The sequence below is a fragment of the Thalassophryne amazonica genome, chromosome 9, assembly GCF_902500255.1.
Source record: "Thalassophryne amazonica chromosome 9, fThaAma1.1, whole genome shotgun sequence".
In the NCBI taxonomy this organism is placed as follows: Eukaryota; Metazoa; Chordata; class Actinopteri; order Batrachoidiformes; family Batrachoididae; genus Thalassophryne; species Thalassophryne amazonica.
In genome coordinates, this window is record NC_047111.1 from 78,497,006 (window position 1) to 78,519,030 (window position 22,025).

The 22,025-nt window shown below is 39.6% G+C and overlaps 1 protein-coding gene across 2 annotated transcripts; it reads right to left on the reverse strand.

Moving 5' to 3' along the window:
* Nucleotides 1-44: 44 nt before the first annotated feature.
* si:dkey-71d15.2 (SH3 domain-containing kinase-binding protein 1) lies at nt 45-21,844 on the reverse strand. 2 transcript variants are annotated; one of them, XM_034178485.1, is made up of 7 exons: nt 21,649-21,844; nt 21,271-21,293; nt 9,771-9,862; nt 5,274-5,402; nt 4,986-5,185; nt 3,955-4,018; nt 45-1,678 (listed from the first exon to the last, which is right to left on the reverse strand). In XM_034178485.1, exons 1-7 carry the CDS (start codon nt 21,684-21,686, stop codon nt 1,640-1,642), a joined length of 585 nt encoding a protein of 194 aa, XP_034034376.1. In that variant the 5' UTR covers nt 21,687-21,844; the 3' UTR covers nt 45-1,639. The 2 variants fall into 2 exon arrangements, with proteins under 2 accessions (XP_034034376.1, XP_034034375.1); XM_034178484.1 differs by having other exon boundaries at nt 21,271-21,371.
* Nucleotides 21,845-22,025: the final 181 nt, after the last annotated feature.

Consider the following 22,025-nt stretch of genomic DNA (forward strand, 5'->3'; position numbering starts at 1 on the left):
ATTTCTTTTATTTTTCTTGTTTGTTTTTTTTTTTTTACTATACATTTTATTTGAACAGGATTCGTCTCCAGACACCAAGAAAAGTTGAATCTTATTTATCTAAATATAATCTGAAGGTAAAATCATACACAATACTAAAGGACATATGCACCCTCTAATATAACAGATGCCTCAAGTTGTTCAGATTATTAGAAAACATAACACATGTTCTAATATTACAGTAATGTGTTGTAATCAATTATAACAGGAAGCACTGGAAAGATGGTGTACTTGAAGCATTAACATTACAGTCAGATATAAACCAAATACGCAAAAAAGATTAAAGTATATAATGATAACAAGACATCTTGTGATTATTACCATTATTATTATTCATCAGCTGTTCATTCTTAGTTGCAGAGTCTCACCTTGAATCTGCTCCTGTGGAGTTTTAACAATCTTGATCAGCCAAACACAACAAACACAAATGTTTCTCATAGTTCACATTTAAGAAATTTATCATCATATAGGAACAAGTACTTAACACAGTTTTTTATAGGACTTTAAAGGGGTCATATTATGAACCATTCATGGTCAGTCCAGGTCACTTCTGAATTCATACACTGGTGCTGCATATTGTTTCATCCACCACACTATGGAACCCCCTTGGGTCCTGGATGGCAACCACCCTGGCAGACAATCAGTCCATCTCCGCCTCCCAAAAGTAACTATCTATTTGCTGTAGCCAAGCGTTCTCCAGCCACTGGGGTCCCCAACACTGAGGCGCAGTGTGCTGGTTCATGTCCAGCGAAAAGTCCCTCATGGCCCAAATGTCATAGTTGATGTTCCTTCACAATGCAATTGATACTCCTCATCTGAGTCTCTCTCTAACTAACTGCTCATTTGACAAAAAGTCATTCTAGCGGTACCCTAAGTTTCTGTGAAAAGAATTAGTACCAAAGCCAACCAGTTGTCTCCTTTGGTCACTGGTTAACATCCAAGTCTTACAACCATAGAGCAAAATCAGAAGTACCTGGACTCCAAGACCTTGGACCTTCATTCTCCCACATAGATATTGATGTCGCCAAACACCTCTGTCCAGGGACCTCATGACTCCTAACTGTCTTGCGAGACAACTCTAAACCTTATACATTGAGCACAAATATCACTGCTGACACAAGTTAATGTCACAAGTTCAGCACCTTCAACATAAACACTTCTGACAGCCGAATCCAGGAAGTCATTAAATGCATGGTTCTTAGTCTTGATCTAGGACAATCAGAAACTCAGACTCCAATTCTTCACTCAGCTTCTCAGGCTCTGTAATCAGGAATCACTGATTCCTCAAGGATCACACATCGTCTGTAAAATCATAATAAATTTACCCAAGTCTGTGGATCTACAACCTTAACATTACATACACTGAAAACTGAAATGAGATGTTGCAAGCCTGTTTGTTAGTTATTGTAATGGAGGTCCTACAGGTAAAGAATTAAGACACTTTAAGAACATTTAACATGAAATATCAACCATAATTCACTGTAAAATAAGGTTTAAAAAACTATTTGACACAATATGACCCCTTCGACAGTGCAAGAACATAATGGGATCTTAAAATTCATTTTAAGTTAAATAGTTTCTTGACTTTGATGAGGATGAATCATTTAGACATATGTTTCTTCATACGTTGAATCTCCATCTAAAATTAAGAAAGAAAAGAGACGGCAGTCGTCAGAGGTAAACTGGATTGTTTTCAACTTGAAGTTAAACATTTGTGAAAATATCTGACAAAGTATTAATATTTTGTAGTACAGCACACTTTCTGAAGCAAGGAGAGTGTGTTAAGAAGGTGGAAGGAATAGTCTAAAGAGTTAATGAATGAAAAAAAAAGAGAGAAAACTGATGATGTGGAGAGAGTAAATCAGAAAGTATAGCAGATTAATAAGGATGAAGTGAGGACAGCTATGAAGATGATGAAGAGTGAAAAAACAATTGGTCCAGATGACATTCTATTGGAGGTATTGAAGTGTTTCAGAGGGATATCTTTGGAGTACCACATTTTTTGATAAAATCTTGAAAAGCAAGAGGATCCCTGAGGAATGGAGAAGTGTACTGGTTCCAATTTTTAAGAATAATGGTGATGTGCAGAACTCCAGTAATTGCAGAGGCATGAAGGTGATCAGCCACAGCATAATGATATGAAAAAGAGTAGTGGATGCAAGGCTTAGAAAAGAGGTCAAGATCTGTGAGCAGCAATATGGCTTCATGCCAATAAAGAGCACTACAGATGCAATGTTTGCACCGAGAGTACTGAGGGAGAAGTATAGAGAAGGCCAGTAGGAGTTACACTCTCACGCACTCATCTTCAACTGCTTTTCCAGGTTCGGGTCACGGGGGCAACAGCTCCAGCAGGGGACCCCAGACTTCCCTTTCCCGTGCCACACTGACCAGCTCTGACTGGGGGATCCTGAGGCATTCCCAGGCCAGTGTGGAGATATAATCTCTCCACCTAATCCTGGGTCTTCCCCAGGGTCTCCTCCCAGATGGACGTGCCTGGAACACCTCCCTTGGGAGGCGCCCAGGAGGCATCCTTACCAGATGCCCGAACCACCTCAGCTGGCTCCTTTCAACACGAAGGAGCAGTGACTCTACTCCGAGCGCCTCACAGATGACCAGTCTTCTCACCCTATCTCTAAGGGAGACACCAGCCACCCTCCTGAGGAAGCCCACTTCGCCCGCTTGTATCCGCGATCTAGTTCTTTCGGTCATGACCCAACACTCATGACCATAGGTGAGAGTAGGAACGAAGATTGACCAGTAGATCGAGAGCTTCACCTTTTGGGTCAGCTCCCTTTCGTCACAACAGTACGGTAGAGCGAATGCAATACCACCCCTGCTGCGCCGATTCTCCAGCCAGTCTCATGCTCCATTGTCCCCTCACTCGTGAGCAAGACCCCGAGGTACTGTACTTGAACTCCTTCACTTGGGGCAAGACCTCATTCCTTACCTGGAGTAGGCAATCCATTGGTTTCCTGCTGAGAACCATGGCCTCAGATTTAGAGGTGCTTATCCTCATCCCAGCCTTCACACTTGGCTGCGCATCGATCCAGTGAGTGTTGGCGGTCACCGGCCGATGAAGCCAACAGGATCACATCATCTGCAAAAAGCAGTGATGAGACCCTGAGCCCACCAAACCGGAAACCCTCCTCCCCCCGACTACGCCTCGATATCCTGTCCATGAATATCACAAACAGGATTGGTGACAAGGCGCAGCCCTTGTGGAGGCAATCTCCACCGGAAACGAGTCCGACTTACTGCCGGTGCTCGGCAGTAAGTCGGACTCACTTCCGGTAGGAGTTACATTGTGTGTAAATTTAGAGAAAGCTTATGAGAGGGTGCAAAGAGAAGAGTTGTGGTATTGTATGAGGAAGTCTGGAGTGGCAGAGAAGTACAAATGATGACAAAATTATTACTCCCCCCCCCCCCCCCCCCCCCCACCAATGAAATTTAACATTTTTCAAAACATTTTCCCCAAGTGTTTTCAACACAGCATTTCTAAACATCCTACACTCTAAAAAAATGAACCGCTGTCTCAACGAAAAAAAAGTGATGTTACAATTTGCATAGATTTTCAGCTTAACTAAAGACGTCTTGTGGCATTAACTCAGTTTAAAGTTTAAATAACTTTTTAAAAAATCTATGCTAATTGTTACTTTCAGACAGTGTGACAGCAGTGAGATCCGCAGAAAGAATGACTGATGCATTCAGGGTGGTGGTGAGATGAGATGATGGAAGAGTGCATAGAGTCTGTGGTAGATGGGTGAAGAACAGAGTGCAGGCAGGGTGGGATGGGTGGAGAAAGTTGGCAAGGAGTGATTTGTGACACACACACACACACACACACACACACACACACACACACACACACACACACCTATCTATCTTTAAATTGTAACAACAAGCTCTGTGCTGTACCTGTAAAGTCAAACGAATCCTTTTCTCCTCATCTAGTTCATTCATCAGCAGTTTAATTTCTTTGCTGAAGGGGAAGATAACTGTCAAATTAAGGCTACTGAACATCTCCCTAATTAGACCATAACAGAGATGAAAATGCTGAAATGGAAATGTCAAGAAAATTGAAAGAAATGTCATTCCAGAACTAAAATATTTGAACAGGCAATGATAGAAATATTTGTGACAGATTTACAAGTAAAATGAGATGTGTGTGTATATTATATATATATATATATATATATATATATATATATATATATATATATATATAATTTTTATTTTATTTTGTTGGAAGTATCACAGACAAACTGTTTTTCCAAGTTGAGTGAGAATAATTTTGGATTCCTATTTAAAGTTGGTGTTGGACTGTTGATGTCAAAGCACCACACCAAAATTTATGTCCCTTTTCTGTTCTTTATTAATTAATATAATATCAAATAACAAACATCTATTTTAGCTGTCATATAAAACAAATAATGAATGTTTTTACATTCTTTCATGAGGTGAAAGTACCTCATGAAATATTTGTACCAATGAACTCCATCCATCCATCCATCATCTACCACTTAGTCCAATTAAGGGTCTTGGGGGGCTGGAGCCTATCCCAGCAGTCATAGGGTGTGAGGCGGGGTACACCCAGGACAGGACGCCAGTCTGTCGCAGGGCCACAAACAGACAAACAAACACAGACACACCCACACCTAAGGACAATTTAAAGATTCCAATTCACCTAACCCACATGCCTTTGGATATGGGAGGAAACCGGAGCACCCGGAGGAAACCCACGCAAACACGGGGAGAACATGCAAACTCCACACAGAAAGGCCCCGGGAATTGAACCCACGACCTTCTCGCTGTGAGGCAACAGTGCTAACCACTAATCCAACGTGCCGCCACCACTGAACTCATTAACATTCATTATTTGAATACTATATTCTGGCTTTGTAGGACTGAGCAGTGTGTACACGGCGCCCCCTAACAGTCAAACATACTTGTGCTGACTCTTCATCTGTTCAAACTGATTCTTCAGCTCTCTCAGCTCGGTCTGCAGCTCTTCCAGGTTTGGTGGACTTTGTCTGTCTGAAGTTACACTCGGTCTGTTTTTGGACTTGAGGTCTGGCAGCGGCATTTGATGTAAAAGAGCAGAGAGCACTTTTGGCAGCAAGTCCTCACCAACTTTGTTTTCAGTCAACTGAAGGAAATAAACTAACATTATGACTCAATGCTGAAATTATTTAACATCACCGGTAAAACCATGTAGTGCAAAGAGTGCCGCTTACTCTTCCAGACAAGTCTGAGCTGTTTGCTTTTGGTTCCTCTGGGTTTTCTTGTTGTGTTGAAGAGACGGAATTCAACATTTCACTCTGGTTTTTGGTATCTGTTCTTTGTAGCTCCATCTCCAGTGTTACCTGTAAGTCAAGTCTAGTTTGAGACATCTGATGGGTAAAATACTTAATACTTACATGGAGTGGGTGTGTGTGTGTGTGTGTATATATATATATATATATATATATATATATATAAATAATTATCCTTTATTTATACAGGCAGTCTCTTGAGACTCAATGCCTCATTTGCAAGAGAGGCCTGTGTGTGTGTGTGTGTGTATATATATATATATATATATATATATATATATATATATATATATATATATATATATATAGTAGTCCACCTTTGGGGTTCACTGACACCCAGAAAATCATTTTTAACATGGTTAATAACAGTTTACAGTGGTGGTACTCGAAAACAATAGCAAAAATATATTATCTAGTACTGTGCAAAAGCTTTAATTTTCAATAACATAACATTTGATTCAAACAAAATTCAACTGATTTCATTTCAAGAAACTCAATAATCAAGATAGAAACATCATGTTAAAATGAAAGAACAAACAATAAGGGACACTAAGTGCAACAAGCGTGCCTTACACTGCAAAAACTGTCCCTCTCAAAATAAGACAAAAAATCTGAAATCTAGCCAAATTGTCTTGTATTAAGAAAAAAAATAAAAATCTGCCAATGGGGTGAGAAAAATTTACATGGTTAGAATTGTCAAAAACTAGCAAAATGTCTAGGCATTGAATAATCAAAATGTGCCTTAAAACTAGACAGAATTCTTATTTTAAGATTATCCTCTGTCTTAAAATAATCTTGTTCCTTTGCTTGGATGATTTGAAATCCATTGTCTTTCCTTGTTACTGGTTAAACACAGCTTGATATTAGCTGGAAAAACTTACAAAAAAGTGAGATATATTTTCCCAAAATAAAACATTTTTCCTTATGTAAAAGAAAGCTTGACAAAATTATTTTCTATTTAGACAAAAATTAAGTCAAATTTTCTTTAAAGAAGTCTTTTATTACTTTCTTAGATATCAGTTTTTGCAGTGCGTGTTTGAATAAATTCATACAATTTTTTTAATATATATATTTCAGTGACTTCATAAACACTATATATGCATCTGGCTGCTTTCAGTGATGCCGGTATTTGGTTAGACTTTTTCTCTCCGATTGTTCTGTCTGAGTTATTTTCATTAGTTACTTCATCCAAACCATCAACATGTTTATTAGACCCCATTCCTACCAGGCTGCTCAAGGAAGCCCTACCATTATTTAATGCTTCGATCTTAAATATGATCAAGCTATCTTTGTTAGTTGGCTATGTACCACAGGCTTTTAAGGTGGCAGTAATTAAACCATTACTTAAAAAGCCATCACTTGACCCAGCTATCTTAGCTAATTATAGGCCAATCTCCAACCTTCCTTTTCTCTCAAAAATTCTTGAAAGGGTAGTTGTAAAACAGCTAACTGATCATCTGCAGAGGAATGGTCTATTTGAAGAGTTTCAGTCAGGTTTTAGAATTCATCATAGTACAGAAACAGCATTAGTGAAGGTTACAAATGATCTTCTTATGGCCTCGGACAGTGGACTCATCTCTGTGCTTGTTCTGTTAGACCTCAGTGCTGCTTTTGATACTGTTGACCATAAAATTTTATTACAGAGATTAGAGCATGTCATAGGTATTAAAGGCACTGCGCTGCGGTGGTTTGAATCATATTTGTCTAATAGATTACAATTTGTTCATGTAAATGGGGAATCTTCTTCACAGACTAAAGTTAATTATGGAGTTCCACAAGGTTCTGTGCTAGGACCAATTTTATTCACTTTATACATGCTTCCCTTAGGCAGTATTATTAGACGGTATTGCTTAAATTTTCATTGTTACGCAGATGATACCCAGCTTTATCTATCCATGAAGCCAGAGGACACACACCAATTAGCTAAACTGCAGGATTGTTTTACAGACATAAAGACATGGATGACCTCTAATTTCCTGCTTTTAAACTCAGATAAAACTGAAGTTATTGTACTTGGCCCCACAAATCTTAGAAACATGGTGTCTAACCAGATCCTTACTCTGGATGGCATTACCCTGACCTCTAGTAATACTGTGAGAAATCTTGGAGTCATTTTTGATCAGGATATGTCATTCAAAGCGCATATTAAACAAATATGTAGGACTGCTTTTTTGCATTTACGTAATATCTCTAAAATCAGAAAGGTCTTGTCTCAGAGTGATGCTGAAAAACTAATTCATGCATTTATTTCCTCTAGGCTGGACTATTGTAATTCATTATTATCAGGTTGTCCTAAAAGTTCCCTAAAAAGCCTTCAGTTAATTCAAAATGCTGCAGCTAGAGTACTGACGGGGACTAGAAAGAGAGAGCATATCTCACCCATATTGGCCTCTCTTCATTGGCTTCCTGTTAATTCTATAATATAATTTAAAATTCTTCTTCTTACTTATAAGGTTTTGAATAATCAGGTCCCATCTTATCTTAGGGACCTCGTAGTACCATATCACCCCAATAGAGCGCTTCGCTCTCAGACTGCAGGCTTACTTGTAGTTCCTAGGGTTTGTAAGAGTAGAATGGGAGGCAGAGCCTTCAGCTTTCAGGCTCCTCTCCTGTGGAACCAGCTCCCAATTCAGATCAGGGAGACAGACACCCTCTCTACTTTTAAGATTAGGCTTAAAACTTTCCTTTTTGCTAAAGCTTATAGTTAGGGCTGGATCAGGTGACCCTGAACCATCCCTTAGTTATGCTGCTATAGACGTAGACTGCTGGGGGGTTCCCATGATGCACTGTTTCTTTCTCTTTTTGCTCTGTATGCACCACTCTGCATTTAATCATTAGTGATTGATCTCTGCTCCCCTCCACAGCATGTCTTTTTCCTGGTTCTCTCCCTCAGCCCCAACCAGTCCCAGCAGAAGACTGCCCCTCCCTGAGCCTGGTTCTGCTGGAGGTTTCTTCCTGTTAAAAGGGAGTTTTTCCTTCCCACTGTAGCCAAGTGCTTGCTCACAGGGGGTCGTTTTGACCGTTGGGGTTTTACATAATTATTGTATGGCCTTGCCTTACAGTATAAAGCGCCTTGGGGCAACTGTTTGTTGTGATTTGGCGCTATATAAAAAAAATTGATTGATTGATTGATTGATCTGTGTGGTTTCGACATGTGATCACGTCTAAAACTGAACCACTTTATCGCTGACTGACATACATCCACCATGTTTAATCCACAACACCTCCAAATTACTAAAAGTTATGACCTTGACCTTTTGAAGACACCCAAGGTCAAAAGGCCATATAACCAATAGAAATATGCAAATCATATTAATAACCATCATAATAACCATAAGTGTAATAAAGTAAACAAACCAATTTTGGTCCAAATCAGAGCAAATGTTATTTTGTTTACACTGAAAAAAATCAGAGGTATGAAAACAATGCCCTCACTACAAATTAAAACTTGTAATTGCAAACCTTTTTCAAATTAAACAACCAAACAAAAATAAAAAATTCTATTGTGAGTTTACAGAGTCACTGATTAAATAAAAGCAATTTTCTTTCTAGCTAAAAGAAGCTAGGGTTTTTTAAAAGTGAAAAGTGGGTCCATTTTATTTTTAGAATTATAACTATTATTTAGTAGTTTTCATATTTGAGAGTATCAGTATGTTAACGTTTCCACCTTAAAATTACTCTTCCCAAGCCACTAAGAACCAAATTAAATACTGGTTAATAACATTCCATGTAATTCCCATGAGCTAATACATAATGTGGATGTAATAAAAATGTCTATGTAGGCTACAGTGCCCTCCAAAGTATTGGAACACTTGGTATTTCACACATTTTAATTTGTTTATGCCAATTTAAATACAGAAAACAAAAAATTCTAAAAGATTTTCCTTAAACTCAAACTGAAAGCAAATCTCTACAACTTGATATAAATTAATAAAAAATCAAAAACCAAGATGATGGGTTGCATAAGTAGTGGAACGTTTCTGGTTTCCGGACTTGAACCTATCCAAAGTTTTGCATGCACAGTCAGGGGTGCTGAAAAGGGGAGAATAAGAAGAAGGATTCTAGGGGCCCATAATTGATAGGGGCCCAGAGAGGCCCTTAATACATTATAATACTGACAATATGGGGGGTGGCCCAGTAAAATTTCTTTTCATGGGGCCCAAAATCCCTGGCGGCACCCCTGTGTGCACATTATATATTCCGCGCCTAATGTAAAGTAAATCCTGTTCTGTTTGTGGTGTCTCCAAAAAGATACATTTATATCAAGTACAAATGGGGTACAATAATGTCTGTGTGAAAACAGTTTCTGCAAAGAACCTGGCTACAGAATTACTGTTGTTTAATAAGCCATTCACAGCACAGCGGTTTAGTTTTTTTTTTTTTAAAGATACTCAATAACCATTAAAAATGTATACTTCCCAGAGTGTGCAGCTGTGCCTGTAAGCGCTCATCTGGGGCACGCTCATTCAGTCTCTCCATGTCTGACACAATTGAGCGAAACTCTTCAGTGTCTTTGAAAGAAATGGAGAAGAAGTGTTACAGCACACACACACACACACATATATATAATCCACTATAACCATGACAATACAGTTGTGTTCAAAATAATGTGTGTTTAAAAAGGTGAGTGATGCTCAAAATCCATATAATAGCTTTCATTTCCATTCATGAACACTTTTCATTCTATTCAAAATCAAATCATGAAGAAAAATTCTTCAAATGTGTCTGCGTTTTTCTTTACAAACTCAAACATTTATTTTATAAACTAAAAAAATGCTTGAAGATTTATCTTTCTTGTGAATCACTGAACTAATATTTACTTATATAACCACTGTTTCTGAGAACTGCTTCACATTTGTTGTAGTGACTGGCATTTATTCACTCAGCTGGGTGATGGGAGAGATCCGTTTTCAAGCGTGCTTCAAAATCATTCCAAGTCGCTGCTAAAATTGAGTGACGTTCCCATTTATTTACTTTAATAATTGTACTAAACATTTCTAGTTAAAATAGCAAGTGTCTACAACAAAAAAGTCAAAGCAGTAGCAGTAAAAACTGTGTGGCTCTCCTGCACCCAAACTAATTAAAAGCCTGCCTGTGCTTGATATTTAACCAACCTGGTGTGCCTCTTTACCACCACGTACTGTGCAAATACAAAAACAAAAATAAAGTAACCAAAAAAAAAAAAAAAAAAACACATACACAAAAGGCTCCTACATCTGTGTTGCATGGAGTCGACCAACGTCTGGCATCTGTGAACAGGTATTCCAGCCCAGGACAATTGGACTATGTTCCACAGTTCCTCCAAGTTCTCTATTGTATTAGGTCCTGGGAATGGGCTGGCCACTCCATAACATTAACCATGTCCATCTGGAACTAAGAAACTGCTCACTTGCTGGTGTTGAGGGTCGTTTTGTTGCAACACCCATTTCAAGGGTATTTTCTCTTTGGCATAAGGCAACATGACTTATAAGTATTTTGATGTATTGAAACTGATCCATGATCCCCAGTATGTGATAAATAGGCCCAACACCACAGGATGGGAAGCATCCCAGTATCAAGATGCTTGCGCTACCATGCTGAATTCAGTTTCTGGGGGTTGTCTGAAACTGTCTGCAGCCCCTAGACCCAAAAAGAACAATTTTGCTTTCACCAGTCCACAAAATGTGGCGCCATTTCTCTTTAGGCCAGTCAATGTTTTTTTTGTTTTTTTTTTTGGGGGGGGGGGGGGGGGGATTTTATCCTCTTAATGTCATTTTTTTCAACAATGGGACTTTGTGTGGACTTCTTGCCCATAGCTTGGCTTCACATGGGCATCTTGTAATTGCTACAGTACTCACAGGCAGTGGTGGGCACAATTCCTCTAACCACTAATTAGCAAAGCTTTTCAGATAACTTTGAAAACCATCAGCAAATTAAGATAAGACTTTACTGATCTCACAGTGGAGAAATTCACGTTACTTTCACATTAATTAGCTTTCACTAAATTTAGTACTGCTAACATTTCTTTGCTGGCATAGTGAGTAAGGCCAAATGGTCAAAAACTACAATCAAACATTAATTCCTGTCTTGCATGTTTTGCAACAACCAGGCTGCCATAAGGAACTCAACCCTCCCCCAGCAGAAGGCTGGCACTGGAAAAAAAAAGTCATCTACTTTCAACATACAGTAACCCGACAACCAGCTTGAATCACGATACTGGCCTCTCTCTCCTAGCCTGCGATTAGTTGGCGGCCAAGACCCCGACATTAGTCTCACTTTGGTGTGGCATGAGCATGGCTCTCCTATTGGTCACGGCACAAATGCTGCTCTCCTATTGGCCAGTATCTGGCCTAATTCAGGCCGGTTGTCAGGCTAAACATACAACAGCCCAGACAGTGGCAGAAGAGGTAAATCACAATATCCTTTTCACTTATGATCACACCATAACTCTTCACCAAACAAACTGCATTCCTCGAACTATAAAATCACAACAAATCTATAACACTAACAAAACTGCTAAACTAACATGTACTACAATAATAATTAACAAAAACCAACAAACCCCGAACTCCCATAATGCATTGCTGCAGTGCATTATGATTGACAGTGCCTGCTTTAAAGACAGCATGTACAGTAGTGATTAGAATAATAATAGTGCTATGTGGCTAAAAAGATTAATCCAGATATATTTCTTATTGTTACATGGGAAACAAGGTACCAGTAGATTCAGTAGATTCTCACAAATCCAATAAGATCAAGCATTCATGATATGCACACTCTTAAGGCTATGAAATTGGGCTATTAGCAAAAAAAAAAAAGAAAAGGGGGTGTTCACAATAACAGTAGTGTGGCATTCAGTCAGTGAGTTCGTCAATTTTGTGGAACAAACGTGTGAATCAGGTGTCCCCTATGTAAGGATGAAGCCAGCACCTGTTGAACATGATTTTCTCTTTGAAAGCCTGAGGAAAATGGGACGTTCAAGACATTGTTCAGAAGAACAGCGTAGTTTGATTAAAAATTTTATTGGAGAGGGGAAAACGTATATGCAGGTGCAAAAAATTATAGGCTGTTCATCTGCAATGATCTCCAATGCTTTAAAATGGAAAAAAAAAAAAAAGAGAGACGCGTGGAAGAAAAAGGAAAACAACCATCAAACTGGATAGAAGAATAACCAGAATGGCAAAGACTCACCTATTGATCAGCTCCAGGATGATCAAAGACAGTCTGGAGTTACCTGTAAGTGCTCTGACAGTTAAAAGACGCCTGTGTGAAGCTAATTTATTTGCAAGAAACCCCCGCAAAGTCCCTCTGTTAAATAAAAGACATGTGCAGAAGAGGTTACAATTTCCCAAAGAACACATCAACTGGCCTAAAGGGAAATGGAGGAATATTTTGTGGACTGATGAGAGTAAAATTGTTCTTTTTGGGTGCAAGGGCAGCAGACAGTTTGTGAGACGAACCCAAACTCTGAATTCAAGCCACAGTTCACAATGAAGACAGTGACGCATGGTGGTGCAAGCATCATGATATGGGCATGTTTCTCCTACTATGGTGTTGGGCTTATATATCGCATACCAGGTATCATGGATCAGTTTGGATATGTCAAAATACTTGAAGAGGTCATGTTGCCTTATGCTGAAGAGAACATGCCCTTGAAATGGGTGTTTCAACAAGACAATGACCCCAAGCACACTAGTAAACGAGCAAAATCTTGGTTCCAAACCAACAAAATGAATGCCTCGCAGATGTGAAGAAATCATGAAAAACTGTGGTTATACAACTAAATACTAGTTTAGTGATTCACGGGATTCCTAAAAAAGCAGTTTGAACATAATAGTTTTGAGTTTGTAGCATGAACAGCAGATGCTACTATTATTGTGAACACCCCCTTTTCTCCTTTTTTCTACTAAAAGCCCAATTTCATAGCCTTAAGAGTGTGCATATCATGAATGCTTGGTCTTGTTGGATTTGTGAGAATCTACTGAATCTACTGGTACCTTGTTACCCATGTAACAATAAGAAATATACTCAAAACCTGGATTAATCTTTTTAGTCACATAGCACTACTATTATTCTGAACACTACTGTACATGTAGCTTTACTTTTTTTTTAAAGTGAAAGGACACTATTTACAGTTAAATTTGCCTCATTAATACCTGCAAATGCAGATGTGATCTACAAATTTCCAATTTATAACTTGTGTATTGGTTCTTACAAATAAATGTGTATTTGTAAATATGTCATTTTTTTCCATTTGAAAAAAAAAAAGGAATTTGCAAAATAGAAAATTCTGAAGTGTGGCTCAACATGTTAATCACGATCACACCGCTATTCACACTCCCATCCAGTAGATGGCAGTAAATCGCACTCACAGAATCCTTGTGAAGCAGCAGGAGCTTCGTGGCCGGGACGACGGTGGGTGATCGAACCCACGCGGCTCGCACCAAAAGACCGTTCCTCTACCAGGTCAGCCAAAGGGGAACTCCCCGTTAGCCAAGCTAGCGGGAACATCCTTTCAATTGGGACTCGGGACTTTCATCCCGCTACACATCTCCCCACCATTTTTGACTTCGTCCTGAAGTCACAGGTGCATGTTAGCATACTCTGTGACCCACATCCTGTTCGTGACGCCAGATTGAAGCAGCAGGACCTTCGTGGTCGGGATGACGGTGGGGGATCGAACCCACGCGGCTCGCACCAAAAGACCGTTCCTCTACCAGGTCAGCCAAAGGGGAACTCCCCGTTAGCCAAACTAGCGGGAACGTCCTTTCAATTGGGACTCGGGACTTTCATCCCGCTACACTTGGTTCAAACAACTCATTTTTCATGAAATACCATAGGGACATTTCTTTAGCTAACCCAGACACAACATACACAGTTTCACTGTTTAGTTGTTTGTACAACCACTAAATATTGTAGTACAAGATGTGTTACATGTTTCATCCTGTGCTATATGTAATGTCACTGTAAAAGGATTAGTAGAGAGAATACCATAAGACAGTGGGATCATTGAACAAAGCTGAAATTTATTGATGAATACAAACTGAATGACAACATAGGTTGAATGAAAGCAACAATTACTGTAACAAAAATATCCTGAAAAACAAGCTGCCGTGTTCCTCACCTGGCTCCTGTACAGGAAGAAAAAAAAAAATAATAAGCTTAAAGGATCAACAATCACTCATCATCCCCATCAACCGTCTCGTGGATTGGGCCACAGGTTCTCATCCACATCTGCATTGATGTTTTCGTTTGTCAAACATTTTGTAAAGTACCTTGGTGCATGGTGAATCCAGGCCCGACACTGGTCTGCTGTAATGGCATCGCAGGCATTGTCCATGGCCTGAAGGAGGTTCACTTGTTGATGTGGATGCCGATCATACACTTTCCACCTCCATGTGAAAAAACATTCCTCAATGGGTTTAAGGAAAGGAGAGTATGGGGGCAAGTACACAGTGAGGAACTGTGGATGGGCCTGAAACCATGCCTGCACCCAGATGAGCGTGGTGGCACCTGCCGTTGTCCCACAATGACAAATTACACCAATAGCTCTATAGCTCATCAAGAAATGAGACAAGGAGCTCTGCATTGTATGTGCCAATCAGAGATCTACAGTGGGGCAAAAAGTATTTAGTCCCTGATTGTGCAAGTTCTCCTATGAGACGTCTGTAATTTTCAACATAGGTATACTTCAACTGTAAGAGACAAAATGAGTAAAAAAAAAAAAATCCAGGAAATCATATTGTAGGATTTTTAAAGAATTTATTTGTAAATTATGGTGGAAAATAAGTATTTGGTCAATAACAAAAGTTCAACTCAGTACTTTGTAACATAATCTTTGTTGGCAATAATAGAGGTCAAACATTTCCTGTAAGTCTTCACCAAGTTTGCACACACTGTAGCTTGTATTTTGGCCCATTCCTCCATGCAGATCTCCTCTAGAGCAGTGATGTTTTGGGGCTGTCGCTGGGCAACATGGACTTTCAACTCCCTCAGCAAATTTTCTATGGGGTTGAGGTCTGGAGACTGGCTTGGCCACTCTAGGACCTTGAAATGCTTTTTACAGAGTCATCCTTCACTGCCTGAGCGGTGTGTTTGGGATCACTGTCATGCTGGAAGCCCCAGCCATGTTGCATCTTCAATGCTGTCACTGATGGAAGGAGGTTTTGGCTTAAAATCTCATGATACATGGCCCCATTCATTCTTCCCTTAACACGGATCAGTCGTTCTGCCCCCGTTGCAGAAAAAACAGCCCCAAAGCATGATGTTTCCACCCCCATGCTTCACAGTAGGTATGGTGTTCTTGGAATGCAACTCAGCATTCTTCTTCCTCCAAACACAAGAAGTTGAATTTTTACCAAAAAGTTCTATTTTGGTTTCATCTGACCACATGATATTCTCCCGATCCTCTTCTGGATCATCCATATGCTCTCTGGCAAACTTCAGACGGGCCTGGACATGTACTGGCTTAAGCAGGGAGACTCGCCTGGCACTGCAGGATTTGAGTCCCTCTCTGCATAGTGTGTAGCCTTTGTTACTTTGGTCCCAGCTCTCTGCAGGTCATTCATCAGGTCCCTCCGTGTAGTTCTGGAATTTTTGTTCACCGTTCTCATGATCATTTTGACCCCACGGGATGACATCTTGCGTGGAGCCCCAGATCGAGGGAGATTATCAATGGTCTTCTATGTCTTCCATTTTCTTACAATTGCTCCTACAGTTGATTTATTCACACCAACCTGCTTGACTATTGTAGATTCACTCTTCCCAGCATGGTGCCCATCTACGATTTACTTCCTGGTGTCCTTCAGCAGCTCTTTGGTCTTGGTCATGGTTGAGTTTGGAGGCTGACTGTTTGAGGCTGTGGATAGGTATCTTTTATACAGATAAGTTCAAACAGATGCCATTAATACAGGTAACAGGTGGAGGACAGAAGAGCGTCTTAAAGAAGAAGTTACAGGTCTGTGAGAGCCAGAAATCTTGCTTGTTTGTGGGCGACCAAATACTTATTTTCCACCATAATTTACAAATAAATTATTTAAAAATAATACAATGTGATTTTCTGGATTTTTTTTTTCTCATTTTGTCTCTCACAGTTGAAGTGCACCTATGATGAGAATTACAGGCCTCTCTGATCTTTCTAAGTAGAAGAACTTGCACAATCAGGGGCTGACTAAATGCTTTTCTACCCCACTGTACACCTTACCACACCATCTTCTGGTATCGCAGCACACATTCTGATGTTGGCTACACATCGTTCAGGTACCCGCTGGCCAATTATATTTCGCCCTCTCCTCCTTGTCTTGGCCAGGTTGAAGCCAGCCTCATACACAAAAACAAATTTGTGATTTTCATCCGCATCCAGGGCCATCACCCTCTATGTACAAAAAAAAACATGTTTGAAAGAGAATCACTGTACAGTATTGATTACAGTACAATGATGGGGAATTTTTCACAAATAGGCATGATGAAACTGAACATACTCAGTCCTCAGTGACTTCACTCTGTCTGCATTTCTTTCGAAAGGCGCACAGTACAACTGTTTGAGGGACACCTGGTGCCTTTTCAGAACACATGCAATGGTCAGCAAACTTATGGCTTCCACATTCCTGAAGAGATCATCATCCAGGATGTCCTGATTTCTCTAAGCCAAATGCCATTTCTGGCCCCGACCATGTTGATCATGGCCCGTTCCTGTTCTTCAGTGAGGAGTCTGCCTCTGCCTCCACTATTAGGTCTAGTCTCAATTCTGTAGGGAATGACAGGAAGAACATGTCATCATACTGTAGAACACATTTTCATAGGCACGTTGGCATGCAGTGTACAATCATTTGAATATTACAGAGTACAGTTGAGTAGCCTACAGTACTGTAATGTTTACTGTAGTTCATGCTGAAGACTTACCAGTTCTCATTGCAGAAAGTTCTAATGATTGAAGCCATGGTTGATCTTCTAAGGTTTGGTTGTATCATTCTCGCTGCCTCAATCATTGTCATGCCATGATTGATGACATGATCCACAACCATTGCTCTAATCTCATTGGAGACTCTCTGCGGTTGCTGTCTTGGTCCTTGTCCTTGACCCCGTTCCCCCAAACTTTTCACACGGGGCCCATGACCACCTCTCAAAATGGGTACTTGTCCCCTGCCATTCCTTTGACCACATCTTCCTTCTCCTACAACCCCTGGCAAAAATTATGGAATCACCGGACTCGGAGGATGTTCATTCAGTTGTTTAATTTTGTAGAAAAAAAGCAGATCACAGACATGACACAAAACTAAAGTCATTTCAAATGGCAACTTTCTGGCTTTAAGAAACACTATAAGAAATCAGGAAAAAAAAATTGTGGCAGTCAGTAATGGTTACTTTTTTAGACCAAGCAGAGGGAAAAAAATATGGAATCACTCAATTCTGAGGAAAAAATTATGGAATCATGAAATACAAAAGAACGCTCCAACACATCACTAGTATTTTGTTGCACCACCTCTGGCTTTTATAACAGCTTGCAGTCTCTGAGGCATGGACTTAATGAGTGACAAACAGTACTCTTCATCAGTTTGGCTCCAACTTTCTCTGATTGCTGTTGCCAGATCAGCTTTGCAGGTTGGAGCCTTGTCATGGACCATTTTCTTCAACTTCCAAAGATTTTCAATTGGATTAAGATCCGGACTACAACCCCTGGCAAAAATTATGGAATCACCGGCCTCAGAGGATGTTCATTCAGTTGTTTAATTTTGTAGAAAAAAAGCAGATCACAGACATGACACAAAACTAAAGTCATTTCAAATGGCAACTTTCTGGCTTTAAGAAACACTATAAGAAATCAAGAAAAAAAAGATTGTGGCAGTCAGTAACGGTTACTTTTTTAGACCAAGCAGAGGAAAAAAATATGGACTCACTCAATTCTGAGGAATAAATTATGGAATCACCCTGTAAATTTTCATCCCCAAAACTAACACCTGCATCAAATCACATCTGCTCGTTAGTCTGCATCTAAAAAGGAGTGAACACACCTTGGAGAGCTGTTGCACCAGGTGGACTGACATGAATCATGGTTCCAACACGAGAGATGTCAATTGAAACAAAGGAGAGGATTATCAAACTCTTAAAAGAGTAAATCATCACGCAATGTTGCAAAAGATGTTGGTTGTTCACAGTCAGCTGTGTCTGAACTCTGGACCAAATACAAACAACATGGGAAGGTTGTTAAAGGCAAACATACTGGTAGACCAAGGAAGACATCAAAGCGTCAAGACAGAAAACTTAAAGCAATATGTCTCAAAAATCGAAAAATGTACAAAACAAATGAGGAACGAATGGGAGGAAACTGGAGTCAACGTCTGTGACTGAACTGTAAGAAACCGCCTACAGGAAATGGGATTTACATACAGAAAAGCTAAATGAAAGGCATCATTAACACCTAAACAGAAAAAAACAAGGTTACAATGGGCTAAGGAAAAGCAATTGTGGACTGTGGATGACTGGATGAAAGTCATATTCAGTGATGAATCTCGAATCTGCATTGGGCAAGGTGATGATGCTGGAACTTTTGTTTGGTGCCTTTCCAATGAGATTTATAAAGAAGACTGCCTGAAGAGAACATGTAAATTTCCACAGTCATTGATGATATGGGGCTGCATGTCAAGTAAAGGCACTGGGGAGATGGCTGTCATTACATCATCAATAAATGCACAAGTTTATGTTGATATTTTGGACAATTGAAAGGATGTTTGGGGATGATGAAATCATTTTTCAAGATGATAATGCATCTTGTCATAGAGCAAAAACTGCAAAAACATTCCTTGCAAAAAGACACATAGGGTCAGTGTCAATGAGATCTGATTTGATGCAGGTGTTAATTTGGGGGATGAAAATTTACAGGGTGATTCCATATTTTTTTCCTCTGCTTGGTCTGAAAAAGTAACCGTTACTGACTGCCACAATCTTTTTTTCTTGATTTCTTATAGTGTTTCTTAAAGCCAGAAAGTTGCCATTTGAAATGACTTTAGTTTTGTGTCATGTCTGTGATCTGCTTTTTTCTACAAAATTAAACAACTGAATGAACATCCTCTGATGCCGGTGATTCCATAATTTTTGCCAGAGGTTGTAGTACCCGCACACTTACTACGAAGCCACGCTGTTGTAACACGTTCAGAATGTGGCTTGGCATCGTCTTTCTGAAATAAGCAGGGATGTCCCTGAAAAAGACGTTGCTTGGATGGCAGCACGTGTTGCTCCAAAACCTGGATGTACCTTTCAGCATTGATGGTGCCTTCACAGATGTGTAAGTTGCCCATACCGTGGACACTAACACACCCCCATAACATCACAGATGCTGGCTTTTGAACTTTACGCTGGTAACAATCTGGATGGTCTTTTTCCTCTTGTCCGGAGGATACAACATCCATGATTTCCAAAAACAATTTGAAATGTGGACTCAGACCACAGCACTTTTCCACTTTGCATCTGTCCATTTCAAATGAACTCGGGCCCAGAGAAGGTGGCAGCATTTTTTTCTGGATGTTGTTGATGTATACCAATCATGACACTCACCTGTAGACTATGCCAAAGAGGTGTTCTTTGAGCATTCAAACTTCCCCAGTTTGTTGCCCCTGTCCCAGCTTTTTTTAAACTTGTTGCAGGCATCCATTTCAAAATGAGCAAATATTTGCAAAAAAAACAAAAAAAAGTCTGTTTGAATATTAATTATCTTGTCTTTGCAGTCAAAGGAATACTGATTATTTTATGGTGTTTGATTTTTGATTGAAAATTTTCATTATGGTGTTTGATGACATATTATGCAATTTATGAATTTTATAGTTATGAGTTTTACTATGATGGTTTTTAAATGACAAATGATGTGTGATTTTATTGTTTTTATACACGTTTTATGAATAATTAATGATTTTTGACCATGTTTTTCCACCACAGTTGCTGACAGTCTGCATGCTCTTAATATTAGCAAATTTTGTTCTGAACACAACTTAAAATCAACAAGAACTTCATTCAAGCTACACTTTGAACATACTTTGAGGTGATAATTTGCTGAAGCCACGGCAGAAAATGCAAGAAAATACGCAGAAACTGTGCTTTAAAAGCGCATCTGGTGTTATTGCTGGCAGACGACCAGAAGTGAATTACACCAACTCTCGCAGCTGAAATCTCGGGGTCGCAAGCTCAAACTGAACTCAATGACTTGGCATTCCAGTCTCTACTTCTATGACAACAACCAGCATGTACAACATTTGCTGCCTTCATCCTTAAGGGCCAACTGCAAGGGTGTATTAAGGACCACCGAAAGAACATGAGCGCTCGGGGAGCACAATATTTCCCGCTGGCAATTGTTGCTTTGGTACATTCTGACATGTCAAGGTATGTGAGAGTTGGTTTCAGAGTGCAGACACCCGCTCATGAAACTGGCAGCGTCTCCATTTGTTACTCAAAGGCCATAACTCAACATAACCAGGCCCAAGTGGAACAATATCGTATTACCAACCTAAAACAAGGACTTGTGCATGAAATTCATCCTAAAAATGTGAGTTTATTTCAGAACACTTCTACCCTTTTTGGGATGGACAGAAGAACAGAAATCACCACAACATAATCCCCCTTCAAGCCTTCAGCCAGTGGAGGATAAAATGCATTTTTTTTAACAGCCTATTATTCCTTTTTCTTTCTGTTAAGTAATAAATTTCATAAATGTTTTTGTGTTTTGATTTGGAAAAGAATGCTTAGTGTCCCCAATGGATTTGTATGGGGAAAAAAAGAAAAAAAGAATTTGACCTCTACTCTTTTTTAAACATTTATTTTGAACACAACTGTGTAGGCTTTTTAAGTCTTATTTTTTGTGATGCCATTTCCTGCACTGACCTTAACCATTTGATATGCATAGTTTGTGAAATTATGCAACACAAAAAACAAAAGCTAGAAGTGCAAAGCTTACCAGGAATGAGAGCTGAGCTATAGCTGCCCATGGCGACAGAAAGGAGTACCAAGGCAAAATGGAGAATGAAAGAGGAAAAATTTGCAGTGTCTACAAGCAATCTACAAACAAGAGTCAAGTCAGTACAACTGTACAGCAAGACACCAGAGCATCTTCTCCATTTTGTGTGTGGAAAAACCTGTTTGTACGTTAAAGGTTTCTCCTCAATCGCCTTGATCAAACTAAATTTGGGAGGTACAGCTGTTTGTTCCTGACAAAGCAGTCAACGAATGCCAAACATGCCAAAACAAACGCAGAGGAACTCACTGACAATCAATCATTAGTCATCACAGTAAAATATTGTTGGTTACATTCGAAGGTCTGGTGATCATAACTTACCCCGTTTTGTTGGCATCACTGGTGAGATACAGCAGCATCTGCTGTAACTCGATACGGTCCACCCACAGCTCTATTGTGACCCACTGGTGAGCAGTAAAAGTTCCACAGTGACAGCTAAGTTTAGCACACTGTAGCAGTGAAGGCCAAGTGCTGATTAAAGCAACAACTTGGAATGGCTTTGAACTTTCACAAAGTTCGTAACGACAGTTTAGACATTTGTGTCATTCAGCATTATTTGCAGATTAAACATTCAAAACAGCTGAGACTTTACTTTGGAAAAGTTGAATTTTTACTCATGCCATTTGATTTTTTTTTTTTTTTGAGAGAGGTATAATGTCAATAAATTCACTTTTAATAGTGTTTTCATTCAAGCATTA

What these genes read in the sequence shown, in the direction of transcription:
- si:dkey-71d15.2 (XM_034178484.1), bottom strand. Translation starts at nt 21,686, where the DNA reads ATGCTGCTGTATCTCACCAGTGATGCCAACAAAACGGG. An exon ending in CAGATGAAGAGTCAGCACAA is followed by an intron (nt 4,019 to 4,985) that starts GTATGTTTGACT and finishes CTTCCCCTTCAG; the next exon opens with CAAAGAAATTAAACTGCTGA. An exon ending in GGATTCGTTTGACTTTACAG is followed by an intron (nt 1,679 to 3,954) that starts GTACAGCACAGA and finishes TCTTAATTTTAG; the next exon opens with ATGGAGATTCAACGTATGAA.